This window comes from Dipodomys spectabilis, unplaced genomic scaffold, assembly GCF_019054845.1.
Source record: "Dipodomys spectabilis isolate Male_0828 unplaced genomic scaffold, ASM1905484v1 ptg000006l, whole genome shotgun sequence".
Classification (NCBI taxonomy): domain Eukaryota; kingdom Metazoa; phylum Chordata; class Mammalia; order Rodentia; family Heteromyidae; genus Dipodomys; species Dipodomys spectabilis.
The window spans coordinates 7255423-7271588 of record NW_024870683.1 but is presented as its reverse complement, the minus strand read 5'-3'; the positions used below and the strand labels follow the sequence as shown (position 1 = coordinate 7271588).

At 38.7% G+C, this 16166-nt stretch overlaps 1 protein-coding gene across 3 annotated transcripts in view; it reads right to left on the bottom strand.

The window, feature by feature from the left end:
- The window catches only part of Unc13b (unc-13 homolog B), a 171666-nt gene that overhangs the window by 73521 nt on the left and 81979 nt on the right, over nt 1-16166 (bottom strand). For 2 of the 3 annotated variants that reach the window (XM_042695951.1, XM_042695958.1), the window contains 2 exons: nt 4789-5103; nt 1816-1906 (listed from right to left, as the gene is read on the bottom strand). In XM_042695951.1, coding sequence (XP_042551885.1) covers nt 1816-1906; nt 4789-5103 — 406 coding nt within the window. Of the gene's footprint in view, nt 1-1815; nt 1907-4788; nt 5104-6518; nt 8477-8515; nt 14564-16166 lie in introns of all 3 variants that reach the window. The other variant, XM_042695931.1, reaches the window with a different exon arrangement.

Sequence of the window (16166 nt, the reverse complement as noted above, 5' to 3'; positions counted from 1 at the left end):
TTAATCACCAAAAAACTGGAAGTGGTGCTGTGGCTTAAGTGGTAGAGTGCTAGCCTTGAACTGAATTGCTGAGGGACAGTGCCCAGGCCTCGAGATGAAGCCCTACAACTGACAAAAAAAAAAAAGATACTGAAAAATAGCATTTTGGCATTATGTATCAAAATTTTAAAGTGCATATTCCTTAGATATATTTGTATACATATGAAATGGCATTCTTAAAAGTTGTCTCGTTTATAAAATATCTTGATATACCAAACGACTTGAGATAACCAAATGAATATCAATAGTAGGTAAATAACTGTAGAACATTCACACTATAGAATATTATGCAGCTATAAAAAAATAAAAATTAAGCCGGGCGCTGGTGGCTCACGCCTGTAATCCTAGCTACTCAGAAGGCTGAGATTTGAGGATCGTGGTTCAAAGCCACCCCGGGCAGGAGAGACCATGAGACTCCTATCTCCAATAAACCACCAGAAAACCAGAAGTGGCGCTGTAGCTCAAGTGGTAGAGCGCTAGCCTTGAGCTAAACAGCTGAGGGACAGCGCCCAAGCCCAGAGTTCAAGCAAAAAATAAATAAATAAATAAAAATAAAAATTGCTCTTAGTGCTGAAAGAGAAGCAAAAAGGCAAAATACACTCTCATGTATAATACACTACCCTATACAAAAGGGGAATCAGAGTATATATTCATATGTTTATGTTTGCATAAAAATTACAATGATAATTAACTAAAATCATCATCTTAGGTAGAAGGGGAAGGGGAAACATGGATGGAAGTTCAATTACTAGGTGGAAAGGGAATCCCTCAACCAGGCTGCCAGCAAATCTCATCTTAAACATAAATGGCACAATCTAAAATCTGGTTATCTTTCTCCTATGACAACTAATAATCAGTAGTTTTACCATGCTAAACATACCTCTGCTATTCTTTATTCTTAGGGAAATATGAGAGATATTTGGGAGTGATCAAATATCATGTCTCCAATTGTCTCTCAAATGTTTAGAAAAAGACTGATGCGCCGGGCGCTGGTGGCTCATGCCTGTAATCCTAGCTACTCAGGAGGCTGAGATCTGAGGATCGCGGTTCAAAGCCAGCCCGGGCAGGAGAGACCGTGAGACTCCTATCTCCAATAAAACCACCAGAAAACCGGAAGTGGCACTGTAGCTCAAGTGGTAGAGCACTCGCCTTCAGCTGAAGAGCTGAGGGACAGCGCCCAGGCCCAGAGTTCAAGCCCCACGACCGACAAAAAAAAAAAAAAAAAGACTGATGCATTATGATGCCACTGTTTTTGCAACTTTTCCTTAAGTGTTGAATTAATTTTTAAAGAGTATATTTACACATGTGAGTTTGCTTTTCATTTTTAATATCTGCCAAGTTTTATACTAGTAGCAGCCACCTGTCATTTAAAAACATCCTTTTAGCAAGAAGATCTCCTATCTACTGACATACTGAGAAGGACAGATAAGGACAGTAGTATTTGAAATGGCTGGCTAAGAAAAATAACAGTCAAACTAAGAGACTGTGAAATAGTCCTCTATCCTAACTTCAAACTAAAATAGCAACAAAGAGATGGTAGCACTGAGAATAAGCATAGAACTTCAAATTTCAAATTCTCACCTTCTATTTAATTTCTCTTAATCAGCACAGAAAAAAATTAAGGCTACCTCCCATCTCTTAAAGCTCTGGCTTGTCATGCATTCCCAGAAGTACATGTAAGAAGATGACTAATCACTGAGAAGCTTCTCCAGCACCATATGTCTACCATTTTCAAAAGAAAAATTTTCCCAACCATTATTGAAACAGAATTCCTACCTCTTGCAGCTGGAGTCGGACCTTGGTAACTGCTCGGATCCAGTGCGCTCTGGCTTGGGTAAATGGTGAAGATGCATTCTCCTCAGGAAGACTTGTAACAAAGAAGAATATTTCTTAAAAATAGTTAAAAGGCCACAAGGTAACAGAACTGAAGTCAAAATTGCAAAGTATCTAAAATAAAACATTTGTAATCATGCCTATACTTGTTTAGTGATTCTTCTGAATACTTAATGTAAAAACAATTCTTCTCTAAATGACAACTCCTTTTAGCTTTCATCTGTTCCCACTCTTCTTTTTTTCCCCATTTACTCAATGAGGTGGCTCACTGGAAAGGGAGAAATGGTAAGGGCCCTGAGTCAATGTCAAAACTAGAAACCCAGCAGAGAGAGAGAAGTATAAAATAAGCTTTACGGGCTGGGAAGGTAGCTCAGTGGTAGAACACTTGCCTTGTATGCATGAGGCCCTGGGTTCGATTCCTCAGCACCACATAAGCAAAAAGAAAAAAGCTGGAAGTGGCGCTGTGGCTCAAGTGGTAGAGCGCTAGACTTGAGCTGAAGAGCTGATGGACAGCGCCCAGGCCCAGAGTTCAGGCCCTACTACTGGACCAAAATAATAATAACAATAACCTTTTCAATCCCTCTTTGGAGACCACCAGCCTCCACTAGAGGTTTTCATAGCTTTCTTTTTTTTTTTTGGGGGGGGGGGAGGGGGTCCGGTTGTGGGGCCTGAACTCTGGGCCTGGGTGCTGTCCCTCAGCTCTTCAGCTCAAGGCATAGCACTCTACCACTTGAGCCACAGTGCCACTTCCAGCTTTTTTCTTTTATGTGGTGCTGAGGAATCGAACCCAAGGCCTCAGGCATGCAAGGCAAGCGCTCTACCACTGAGCCACCTTCCCAGCCCCTTTCATAGCTTTTTTACAGCAAAATTTTATTCCTACAAATCCTTCCTACTTCACTAAGCATTTTGAAAGACTTACCAACACTGAGACTACATAAAAAGTGCCAAGAAAGAAAATCACAGCTTGTCATGATTGTGTTCCTTGAGCTTCCTCAGGGACATCTTTGTAAAATGAACAATAAATATTATAAAATTTATTTGAGACAGAAACTCTACTTTGTATTAGAACAAGTAATCACCCAGGCTCTTAATTTAGTAATAATGCTTCTCCTTCCTCCCATTGGACCCTATAGCTAAGGTAGCAGACAAATATCTACCACCTGTGTATGCAAAATATATCCTAGGCTCTGATACCATCTACATGAATTCAGTGTTCTAAAACACTCGAAAGTAGGTCTGGCCAAAATAGAACTGGGCTTCATGTACACAGCTAGGTCCTGAGAAGACACAAGTAGAAAAGAGCAAGTACTCATGTTGGACATATCCACTTCTCTACCAAGAACTTCAGCCCTGACCATTTAACTGCCAAATTTAAGGTCCACAAAGAACCAGTCTTTCAGTGAGTTATCAATCCAATGAAAAGGCTGGGCTAGAGCTCTGTCACCTGACCATCTCACCTATTAGATGAGCCATAAAAGATGACTAAAAACTAAGAATGATCCAGGCATGGTGGAACATGCCTGGAATCTCAGCTCTTGGGAAGCAGAAACAAGAGGACTAGAAATTTAAGGTTAACTGTGCTATATAACAAGACCCTGCTCAAAAAGAAGGGAGGGGTTAAAATGAAAAGAAAGTAAATTATAGCTTCAGAAAGGTATGTGACTCATCCAATAATCCATGGTAAAGTAAAAGCACTAACATTCCTTTGATCATGTAATTGATATTTGATACCCTGATCTCTCAGAATTTAGGCATACATAATCCCACCAAACAAAAAAAAAATTTTTTTTGTTTTTTTCTTACTCACTGCCATATCATGAGGAACTAAAAGAGTGAGTTTAAGTCTGTCTCCTAGATCAAGTCTTTTATAACTACCCTGGCTTTACAAAACAAGACAAAAAAAAAAAAAACAGAACAATATCATTCACAAAATAAGCTAAAATATTAATAGGTTAGCAAGACAGCCAAAGTACCCAAAGAAATGAGGCTAGCCGGACGCTGGTGGCTCACGCCTGTAATCCTAGCTACTCAGGAGGCTGAGATCTGAGGATCGCGGTTCAAAGCCAGCCCGGGCAGGAGAGACCGTGAGACTCCTATCTCCAATAAACCACCAGAAAACCGGAAGTGGCGCTGTAGCTCAAGTGGTAGAGCGCTCGCCTTGAGCTGAAGAGCTGAGGGACAGCACCCAGGCCCAGAGTTCAAGCCCCACGACCAGACCCAAAAAAAAAAAAAAAAAAAGAAATGAGGCTATCTGGGCTGGGAAGATGGCTCAGTAGTAGAGCGCTTGCCTTGCACGCCTGAGGCCCTGGGTTCGATTCCTCAACACCACATAGGCAAAAAGAAAAAAGCCGGAAGTGGCCCTGTGGCTCAAGTGGTAGAGCGCTAGCCTTGAGCTGAAGAGCTGAGGGACAGCGCCCAGGCCCAGAGTTCAGGCCCCACGACCGGACCCAAAAAAAAAAACAAAAAAAAAACTGTCAGTGGCTTATGATTATAATCCTAGCTACTCAGAAGGTTGATATTTGAGGATCATGGTTCAAAAACAGTCAATGAGACCCTTACCTCCACTAAACTACCAAAAATCTGGAAGTGGTTCAAGTGGTAGGGCACCTAACCTGGAGTAAAAAGAAGCTCAGGGACTGCACCAAGGCCCTGAGTTTAAGTCTCAGGGCCAGCCAAAAAACAAAAAAACAACCCTGCATATTCAATGAGTCCTAACACTGCAGATCAGTAAATACAACAAACCCAAGTGTTCTTTAGAGATACCCCAAAATATCCATAATTAATCAAAAATAAAAGGAAACTGTGCAATTGAGTATGGGTATCTTACCTTCTACCATACTCATTTTCAGTAAAACAAATGAGTAAGTGATACCACAGGGCAAGTAGTTAGGAAGCACGTGAGTAAGCATCACCTACCTCTCCTGGGGGCCTACAATGTGGTCCTTGTGTAGTATCAGATCTGAGGGAGGATGGATTGTAGCATCTTCTTTTATCTCCTTGAGTTCACATATTCTCTCTTTTTCTGCTTCACATGTCACCTCCAAGGCTTTCTCTTGTTCTCCAAAATTGGGCTTGCTATCTCTGGAGAGGCTACCAGAGCTGTGGCAGGAATGAATGGAGTCCCTCTCCCGACGATCATCATCTTGTTCAGGATACTGGTCTAGTTCGCTCAGCTGAGAGCTTCCTTGACTCACATTACAGGAAGAGCCATACCTACTACTGCTGGTGGGGCTGTGAGAATGAGAAGATGACAAATGAGTGAATAAATGCAAACTGGGAACCAGGGCACAAGTATGGGTAAGTCCATGAGATAATTACATTTGGGTAGCAATCACAAACAGGAGGTTTCTACTTAGAGAACCAAACTTCACAATCTACAAAAATTTAATCTCTATTCAGCAGATCACAACAGGATATGACACAAACACAATATGCTTGGTTCTCCAATAGCACCCTGCTCTTGACTTGGAAGGATTTTCTTTGTCCCTCCCCACTCCATGTCTCTCCCTTCCTTCCTCCCTTTCCTTTCTTCCTTCTTCCTTTTCTCAATCCTTTCCTTGCTTTTCATTCTTTTTTGTTCAGTACAAAGGACTGAACTCAGGGCCTTGCACTCGCTAGGCAACTACTCTACCACTTGAGACATGCCCAAGTAACAATATTTTACCTATGTTATTTGTGATTAGGATTAATATTAAATGCCCTACTGCTTATTCCTAAATTCTTAATGTGGTCTTCTAAAGAAACCTATCCATGTAATCCTAGCTACTCAGGAGGCTGAGATCTGAGGATCACGGTTCAAAGCCACCCCGGGCAGGAGAGACCATGAGACTCCTATCTCCAATAAACCACCAGAAAACCGGAAGTGGCGCTGTAGCTCAAGTGGTAGAGTGCTCGCCTTGCGCTGAAGAGCGGAGGGACAGCACCCAGGCCCAGAGTTCAAGCCCCACGACCGACCAAAAAAAAAAAAAAAGAAACCTATCCAATAGCTGTGATAAAAAAGTTTTCTAATATCACAGAGTAAAAATGCCAAAATAAACTACAATCCAATTTTCTATTATTTAATAAATTAAGTCCTCATTTACTTCTCTACAACTGTAAATGTGTATGGCTATGTCTGCTATGTCTTAGTAAAGAAGAATTGATATGCCCTTTCAATAGTTTCTCACCATCTACAGGATGAGATACAGAAGCTTATTGGAAGCAACTTAGAAAATCAAAGCAAAATAGGTCTTTCCCCATCTATTATGTAAGTACCTAAGGTCCAATGAAGCAGCCTATTCCTATAATGTAGTTGTAATTAATATGTCACTTAAATACTTGGAGCCTCTCTGCCCTCTCTTCTCCATTCCACATTATACAAGGCAGAGCAAACTAGCGTGAAAAATCTCAAACTAGAGTATCTTAAAGGAAGGGCACAGCCTCTCCTTTAAGCAAATAAACTACTTTTGGTACCAGGGAGAAGGGAAAGGATGAAAATATTCACACATTAGTTCTTACCACCAACCCTCTAATTAACATGGAATTCAGGTAATAGGAAAGACACATGAAGGATAAAAAGCAAGCTACCATAATCTACCACTAAGACATTTGCATCATAAATGGTCAATTCCTTAAAACCATTTATGATGCTTGACTTGAGAACAGGCCTTTTTTTGGTCATCGGTTCCTTGAAGTCATTCAGAGTAACTAGCTGCTGTACATTCAAAACAGAGGTAGTACTAGCAGGCACTACTTCCTCTTCTTGTTTTTCTGGCTTGTGAAGTAGCTCAAAAATAGTGCAGTGTTCTTCCTCATGCTTCTCTGAAGGACAGGTAGAGCCAGAAAGGTTGACCTTGGTACCACAGAATTCTCCAGATGCTGGAATTTCCAGCTGACTTTCTGCTTCTCCAGGCTCTGAAAGCCCATCAGCACACACATTTGACTTGGCCTCCAGTTGTTCAGTGGTCCCAAAGTGCTGAGTATAGGCTTCATTTGGCTCAGCACAAGCCCCAGTTATTTCTGAAGACTCCAAAGCTATATTAGCCTCACTGGGAGTCAGGTCCTGATCACCACTGATAACTAAAACTGGACAGGTGGATTCTGCAAGCATTTTTTCAGGGTCCTCTTTATTCTCTTTTGGCCATTGAAATGAAAGATCCAGTTTCTTTCCAAATCCTAGTTTGAGATCACTTGCCAACATACTTCCTTTCCCCTCGCTACTTCCCTCAAATAAAGTTGACAACTTTTTGAAACTGGACATTAAGCCAGTGTCTGCTGCTCTGTTGCCAGAAGGTGGTGAGGAAAAGAAAGAACTCAGTGTCTTCCCATGATTAGCAGTGGAGGAAGGGAAGTGGAGTTTAGGCCAACTGGTCATGGTTGGGATCTCTAATGGAGGTCTTGGTTGCTCTGATTCCTGGGGGACTATAGATTTGTCTTTCTGGACAGTATGTATCGCACCATTTTCTCTGACACCAAGCACAGAGTCCTCCTGCAGAGGACAAGAATAAGACTCTTGAGTTTTCAGTGTGGTGCTCTCACTGACACTTGCTTTGTCAAATGTAATATTAGTTTCCAATGAATTTGTACAATGCAACTCTAAGAAATTTTGAGTTGTGGAGATAGTCTGAATAGCTGGCTCTGGTTCAAGAAGTGGTAATTGGCTTGGAGAAGAAAGATCTTCACCAATCATGGAAGGATCTGAGTGCAACTGTTTTGGCAGTAATATTTGATCTGTTTCCAATGATGCTTCTGTGTCTGTACCCTGCAAAATCCCCATGTCTCCTTCATCACTCAGAGACAATACTCCTTGCCCCATGTCATCCTCTGAGACAGAAGATGTAGCAGCCATCTCAAAACTTGGGGGTTCTGGAATATTTTCAGGAATATTATTTGTTTCCATTTTGGCTGACACAGTAATTGATTCTGGCTTTACATTAATCCCAGACATTCTACAGTCACTGGAAGTTAAATCTAAATTGAGTCCTGCAGAGGTAGCTTCTCTATGCAAACACTCTGTAGGTGTTGAGACCACAGCATCTCTAGAATGACCATTTTGAAGCAAGGATGTAGCTACAGATGAGTTTTGTTTAGGTATCTCTGGTTTGGGACTTCTGAAAATACCAAACAACTCACTTTTGAAGGGCTGTGATGATGTATTAGAAGAAAGAGAAAAAATTGAATTTTTCTTTGGAGATTTAGGGGAGAAAAATCCAGAAAAGGTTTTAGGGGGTTCAATTAAGCACTCAGAGAAAGATTTCACTTTGGTCACAAATCCTGAAAGCATTTCTACTGTAGAGCCTGATTTGTCTTCCTCTTTATCTACTTCTTGAATCTGGAGGCGCCCTGCACATTCTGATACTGGAGAAGCTGCACTTGGTTTGAAGATCTGTGGTAAGACCTCATCAGGGCCCTTTTCTAGTGGTAAATTTAATGTGTCTATGATAAATCTTTCATTCTGGTGTTCAGTACAAGCATCTAAATCATTGAGCTTTCCATTCAAATGGTTCTCATGAGAAAAAGAGTTGGCCAGTATGTCATCGGGTAAAGCACTCTGATTGACAGCCTCATCTTTATGGGGAGCTTCACCAAGGGTCTCTGGGCCAATAAGCAATGTTTTAGCCTGTGCCTGAGATTCTGGTAAAGGAGAAACAATGTCTTCCTGTGCCTGAAATTCTGGTAGAGGAGAAACAATGTCTTTTTGTAAGTGATTCAACTGAAAATCTGAAGATGTTCCTAGCTCATTACTAGAACTCAAATTTCCCTCTACATTGGGCTCATGTGCAAAAGAAGTAACCTCAATGGTATTACTAATGGAAGTACAAGGGGGTGTTTGCTGTTCATAAACTTCTTCCTGGGCTATGCTATTTCTATGACTACTGGGCCTTTCCTTAGTCAATGTGTCACTGGTGTCTACAAAAACACTTGGCTTCTTACAGGGCTGAGTAATCACTGGAACACCAGGTGAAACACTTTGTTTTTCCCCAGGAGATTGTTGTTTTTCATCCAAAAATGATAAGTTGAACAAACTAAAGGCAGAACTATTATGAGAGGTATCCTTCTTGATGCTTGACCTACTGGCAGAGAAAAAGGAAGGAAGTGTGAATAGCCCTTCTGCTTGAGATTTGGCTCTTGGTAGAGGAGCAGAGGCTCTGTCCTCATATTTTTCAGATCTAGTTAAGAAGGAAAATACACTTTTTCTTGTTGGCAGTTCTGGCTGGGATGGAGAAGTTGTGGCAGTTGAAAAACTCCAGTCTTTGTCATGAAAATGATTTTGTTCATTTAAATTTCTTTGGCTAGGATTATCAAAAGACTTCAGAGCTGCTGTCATTGCAGACATGTCACTAGTTTCTTTTGAAGTATCTCTAGGAGACTCTTGGAGATTATTTGTTAAAAAAGATGTATCTGTTGACTGCTGATCTCTAAAGGGTACCTCTTTTTCATTCAAATCCAAACCCTGTATATCTCTAGTTGATGATTCCCTTGGTTCACTATAATCAATAGTAGTCTGTTTGTTTAAACTTCTAACTCTAACCTTTCCTTTAGAGGAAATTGTGGCAGGAGGAATATTCCCATTATTCTGGTTCTTTAGCTGAACAGGATTAGGACTTGACCTCACCTCATTTTCATCAATCATTGAAGAAATAGTTATATTTTCAGTCTTTTGTACAGGAGATACATTGGTTTTAAAGAAATCTCCAAGGGTACCAAAAAAATTTGAAACACCAGATGATTCTTTCTTCTCCTGAGATAATGGCTTCCTAGTTTTATCACCATTCCTTTCCACGTTTGATGATTCTTCTTTATTCACCTGGGTTTTAAAGAGGTTCAAAAAGCCAGGTGGCTGTTTTTCATCTGTCATCATCATTACTGAAGATTCTTCTCGCCGACCAAAAAGTTTCAATGCACTTTTAAACAAAGTTTTCTCAGACTCTTTGGAAGATTGGTCCTGGGAAAGCTCACAATTCTTGTGTTCCTCCCTACTAAACTGTAGTGGAAGAGTATCTGAAATTGAGTCAGATGTAATGGTTTTATCATCTTCTATATCTGATTTAGATTGAAGAGTAGTTTGACTTACCTGACAACTAGATTTTAGCAATCTTTGCTTTTTCACATGACTGCTCTTATTTAAAAGGAATCCTTGCCTTACATTTTCAGTAAGCTCTGGTTGTTGAACATCAAATATTGTTTGTCTCTCTGGATCTTTAAGATAATTTTCTTCTTCCTTTTGGGAATTATTCTGTAACTGCTTACTCAAGATTAATGGTGGATGATCATCATTTGTGAGCTCTACTGATTTTGACTGCTGATCCAATTTTGGCATGACCAAAGTCTCTAAAGATTCATTCTTAGCAAAATTCAAAGAACTTCCAACCAAGGCACCCAAAACAGAAAACACTGGAGTCAGATTATTCATTGATGTTTTGTCAGCTTGCTGTGAGCCTCCAATCATAGTTTGAGAATGAACTGAAGAGGTAACTTCTTTAGAAGAAGATGGAAGCCAATGGCAAGTGGAAAGGTGAGCAGATGCATCTTTAGCTAGAGGCCAGTTCTTAGCTTTCCCTATAATTTGATCTCTATTTAAGACATGACTACTAATAGTTTGGGGGTGATTTCTGAGATCCAGTATGCATTCAAGATCTCCAGAACTATTAGTCCTTTTTTTGAAAGATTTAAAATCTCCTTTAAACTTCTGAGGATTATAGTCTGAATAATCTAATGGCTGATCCCTTTGGCCAAAAGCTGACTCTTCTAGTACTTGTGAAAACTTTTCTAAATTTACATACAATGATCTCTCTTTTGTTGGAAAAGCTACAGATAAATCAAGAGGGTTATCAGCTGGTCTTTCTTCCACATACCACAATATTTCATCTTCTTTGTCCTGTACTTGAAAACTATGGGCAGAAATAATGCTGTCATCAAACATCATACTTGTCAGATTATTTGTCTGTAAATCATAATCCAAATATTCTCCATAAGAATAATCTGGTATAAATAAATACACATACTGACCAGTAGAATCAGTGAGGAGAGAATAGATATACTGACCATCATGGAACATATAATATCCATAATTCCCATCCTCTGAGGACAACCAGATGCCATTTTCAAGGCATGACATCCATTCCTGGTACTCATAATCAAAATTTGAAAAGATAAAGTTTTCTTCCATTCTTAAAGATTCTTGATCAATTATGGAACACATAGTTTTCTCATAAAGTGAAGCATAACTTAAGTCGATGGGTAATTCTTCTGGCAAATTCTTAGTCTCATTATTTGAGAGATAACCAGAATTTCCATATAATGCATTAGCTGCCCACATATCACCTCTTAATAAGTAATCTTCATTAAATGCTAACTGATCAGATGATTCATATGGTAAGTCACACCAAATGACACTGTTTGGATTTGTTCTCCATTCCAAGATATTTGCATTTTGATCTTTTTGGCAAAAATTTATTACTGGGTTTTCTGAGTCAGGCCACAAGAAAGCATCTGCTGATGGAAATGTATTTTGATTCAATGTATGATAAACTGGTTGGAGTTTTCTGGAATTTTTAGAAAAATCTTTTGTATTACAGTCCCATTCAAAACATAAAGAATTGTTCATCTCTTCAAAAGCCTGACAGTGGTTTGGCTTATTTAAAGTGCTAGTGTCTAGTGCATGTAAATTTAACATATTTGAACTTTCGTGTGGTTTTTCTTGAAGAAGATAGTCTAGTGTTGGCCTCTTAGCCAAAGAATTCTCTGAGAAAGATGGTTCAGAACTGGGAGCACAATGAAATACTGCATTCTCCGAAGAGGAACACTGCTTTTCATCTTGCTGGCTTTTCCATGCTGGAGAGCAATGATGATTATGGACCCAATTATCAGATGATGGTGTGTTTTCTTTAGATAATGAAATGCTTCCTAGGAAACCAGAAGTTTTATGGTTTTCAACCTGGTTCCTCAGCTTTTCAATAGTCGCACATGATGCAGTAGAGACCTCATCCAAGGATAAATGCTTATTTCCATTCAAACTTTTTATACTGTCTAAAGAAACAACCTTTATTTCATTTGGCTTATAATCACTCATATTGCTATTTGATATAAAGTTAAATATTCCAGAGAATAAACTTGAGGTACCACTCTTGTGACTGGAGTCATCATTTGTCATATTTAATTCTTGTTGAGTAGGCAAGTTCTCAGAAGAAAACCTATTAAGCAAACCAGAAAAGAAACCTCCCTGTGTGATTTTCTTGGAAGTTTTATCCTCAACTTTGTCTTCATTAACTCTAGTAGATTTTGAGGTGGTTGAAATAAACTCTAATGAAAAGTCTGATGCTACTGAAAATGTCACTTGTGCAAAATCCTTCAGCTCTTCTGAAAGATCTGAGGTTCTATGTTCTTTGGGCACAACTCCAGAGATAGTACTTTCATCATTCTCTACTGCTATAGGGTCATTTGGATTTAATGTTTCTATAGTCCTAGGTTTCTCAAAATCATTAATATTAGGGGCTGAATCAGACTTCATTATATTAAGTTTGGCATCTTCAGGACAGGGCATTTGGTCATTCTTACTTAATTCCTCTGAACTGCTGAATTTCCCCGGATCTTTATAAATATTTGGAACTGAACTACACTTCATTTTACTAAGTTTGACATCTTCCGGATAATTTATCTGGATGTTATTAAATTCTTCTGTACTACCCAGTTCCCCTAGATGATTTGGAACTGAATTCGATTTTATTGAACTAAGTATAGCATTTTCATGGCAATTTCTTTGGATCTCTTTGTTAGTGGCTGCTGCTGAACCATGAAAACTCTGTTCATTATCAGTGCTATGACTGTCAGTAAAAGGAAACTTAAACAAAGGAAAAATGCTTCCTTTTTCTTGTAAATCCTGCTGCTTTTCAGAATGACTAAGAACTCTGAAAAATGGGATATTTAGTTTTCCACTAAACGAAAAGGAATTACTATCTTTCTTAGGGCTTTTTTCCCTTCCATCTTCCTCCAACTGGTGAGTTTTCACAGGCTCTGACAAAGTTTCCTTTGAACAGGTCTCAGGAGATGTGAACAAAAAATGGCTAAATGATTTTCTGAGTGGTTCAAGGAAATCATCATCACCAGTAATTTTGTCCTCTTCTGATGGCTCTGAAGTAGCCTCTTCATTTGCAGTTCTACTGCTGGCTATACAAAGATGTCCTGGATTGTCTTTAGCACATGTTATTGATTGATCTGGCAACAGAGACAAATCTACAGGGGTTTTTCCTTCCAACAAACTCTCAATATTATCTTTCTTACTTGTACAACTTGCTATGTTCGAAGGTTCATTGGCAACATGAGAGGACAATAAATCTTTAGTTGGTTGTATTTGGAAACCTGGGGTTTCATCACTCTTACATAAAGCACCAAAGCTACTACTGTGATTGACAGAGATAGCTTCCATTTGATTTGATTCCAAACCAACAAAGCTTTCTTTCCTCGCTGTCTTACTCTGGTCTTCTTTTTTGGTCTCTTCTTTCTCTGAAAAGATCTTTAGTGGATTTAACATGCTGAAAACAGACTTTATAACTGAACTCTGACTTTGTGGTACTGAATCCCTTCTAGTAGTCTCTGTTACATCCTGGAAGTTTAAACTCTCACTCTTGGTGCTTGTGTGCTCTTTTTCCAAGGTTTTGCCATTTCTGCTGGTATCTTTATTATCAATTGTTGGAAAGGAAAATGAAGGTTGAATGGATAGATCCTTCTCTACTACTGACTTATTACTGGGTTTCGATCCTAAATTAATTGTCTCTGTTTGATTAAGAGTTTCTATTTTTTCTGGAACTAAATAAACTAGTTTCTCCACAGAAGTTGATAAATGCTTTGTGCCTGACCCCACCTTTTCTGTTAGTGAATTAAATAAAGACCCAACAGCATTTTTTACTCCACTCAGCTCAGAGAAAGAAATGGCTTTGTCTCTGTCATTCTTTATATTAGTTAGAGGTGGTATTTGATCACCAAGCATCTTCTGTTCTGAATTATCAACAGTATTATTGCATTTGTGTGTTTTTTTAGTTTTGGGAAGAGAACTAAATCTATTGATCTCTTCTTCCTTCTCTGCTAAATATTCTGACACAGTTTCTACCAAACACTGAAGCTCATCTATTGTGTCAACATAGTCTTCTTTGGGTTCCTCAATAGAAGGAGTTAGCTTTCCCACTGAGCACTTTAACAGATCTCCAACTGGGTTTGTATCACAATTCATCCTTTGTAATTGCAATGTTGGATTTGTCATATAACATTCTTCAGTAAAATCTTCCATAGGATGGATACTGGATGGATCCCATGTTGGAGACAGTGAATGTTCCTGCTCATCAGAAATAGGGGAATACAAGAATTCTTCAGAAGTGCTACTAGAAGAATCTTCAACAATATCTAATGGAGAAAAATTAATGTTAGGCTGGTTTGAGCCATGTAACTTTTCACAGTTTCTTAAGCAACAGGGCAGATCATGACTTTCCCTCTTGGTAGTCCATGTACCACTCTTAATCAAAAATCCATCTTTGTAGGAGTACAAAGCTGGGTAATTTTGTTTCTTCTTTTCAATGTGGTCATAATTTTCAGTATCAGGATATATATATTTGGAGTTAGTCTTCGTGTCATATTGCTGTCTTTTACTAGAGGGCTTCTTTTTTCTTCTATCTATTGAATTATATTTCTGAGGATATGTAGAGAATGCAGTTGTTTCAAACTGATGATCAAAATTAAGATCAGTAGAGAATTCTGTATGTTGGCTCTGAGATGGTATCTTTTTCCTATTGTATTCTAGGTGCTTTTGTTGGCTGATGTATTCATCAGTTTTTAGAAATGTTCTAATTTCTTTTACCTCTGCTTCCTTCAAGTTTCTGGTACTATTTTCTAGAAGATCTTGTGATATGCTTCCTTCTCTCTCTTTGTAGACATTTGCTTGTTCTTCATAGTCACTATCAGAGAAAGCTGAAATGATCCTAATTTTGTCATTTTTAGCCTGTAAGCCTTGTCTGATGCAAGAGGTTAAAATTGGAGGAAAAGTAAGGTAAAGAAAAAGGAGAGACGGGAAAAAAGAAGAAGTAAATTACAAGATTAAATACTTGATCAATAGTATTAGAACACCAATCTAACAAAAAAAAAACATTCAAACTAAAATCATGAAAAGAGAATCTACATTCCTAATCAATGTTACATATAGCAATGCAGTCAAATAGTTTTTCCACATCATAAATAGAACTTCTTGTTTTGTGTGTAGGGCTTGATCTCAGGGCCTGAGCTTTTTTTTTTCTCTCAAGGCCAATACTCTACCATTTGAGCCATAACTGGCTTTTTGTTGATTAATTGGAGATTAGAGTCTCACAGACTTTCCTGTCTAGGCTGGCTTTGAACTGTGATCCTCAGTAGCTAGGGTTAAAGGTATAAGCCAAAGTGCCTGGCTTATATTTTCAATTTACAGAAATATAACAATGGTCTACAGAAGGATACATAAGAACTAGGAATGGATTAAAAAAAAAGAACTAGCAATGGGAAGGGAAGTAGGAGACAGGAAGGAACTACAACAGAAAAAGGTAACAAGTATGGCGGGCATGGGTGGCTCACACCTTAGGCTATGGAGGAGGCTGAGATCTGATGATCACAGTTCAAAGTCAGTGTGGGCAGGAAAGCCTGTGAGACTCTTATCTCCAAATTAACCACTAGATAACCAGAAGTTGCTCTGTGGCTCAAGTGATAGAGTGCTTGCCCTGAGTTGAAGAATTGAGGGATAGTGCCCAGGCCCAGAGTTCAAGCCCCACAACTGACTGGCAAAAAAAAAAAAAAAAAAAAAGGTAACAGGTATGAGTGAAGATTCTCTGTGTATTATCATTTAAAGTTTATTTAACCACTTTTGTACAACTCCTTAATAACAATAAAAATTTATTTAACCATGTAAATATTTTATATATTTAAGAAATCAATAAAGTCACATCAAAAGTACCAAATCTGCTATAATAAGAGCATTGTGCTCTTATGAAAGGCCTAGGAATATTTATATAGGAGGGGTTATCCCAACATTTAATATTTGTGGGTTTTGTTTTACTCTTGATAAAGTATCAAAATTACTGATCTAGATGCAAGGTGGGATATTAGGGGAGTATGTCTTTTCAGCCATATACCCAGGGGTACATACTGTGGTCACCAGTTGAAAACCACTGAAATGAAATGAAGTATTCTTGATGAAATGTATAAATGTAAATATGTGGGAGAAAAGCTGAGAATCTATACTGAGTGTAACTTGGACCATCATACTTTCATTACCACCTCAAGTCAAAGCACCGAAATTCTTC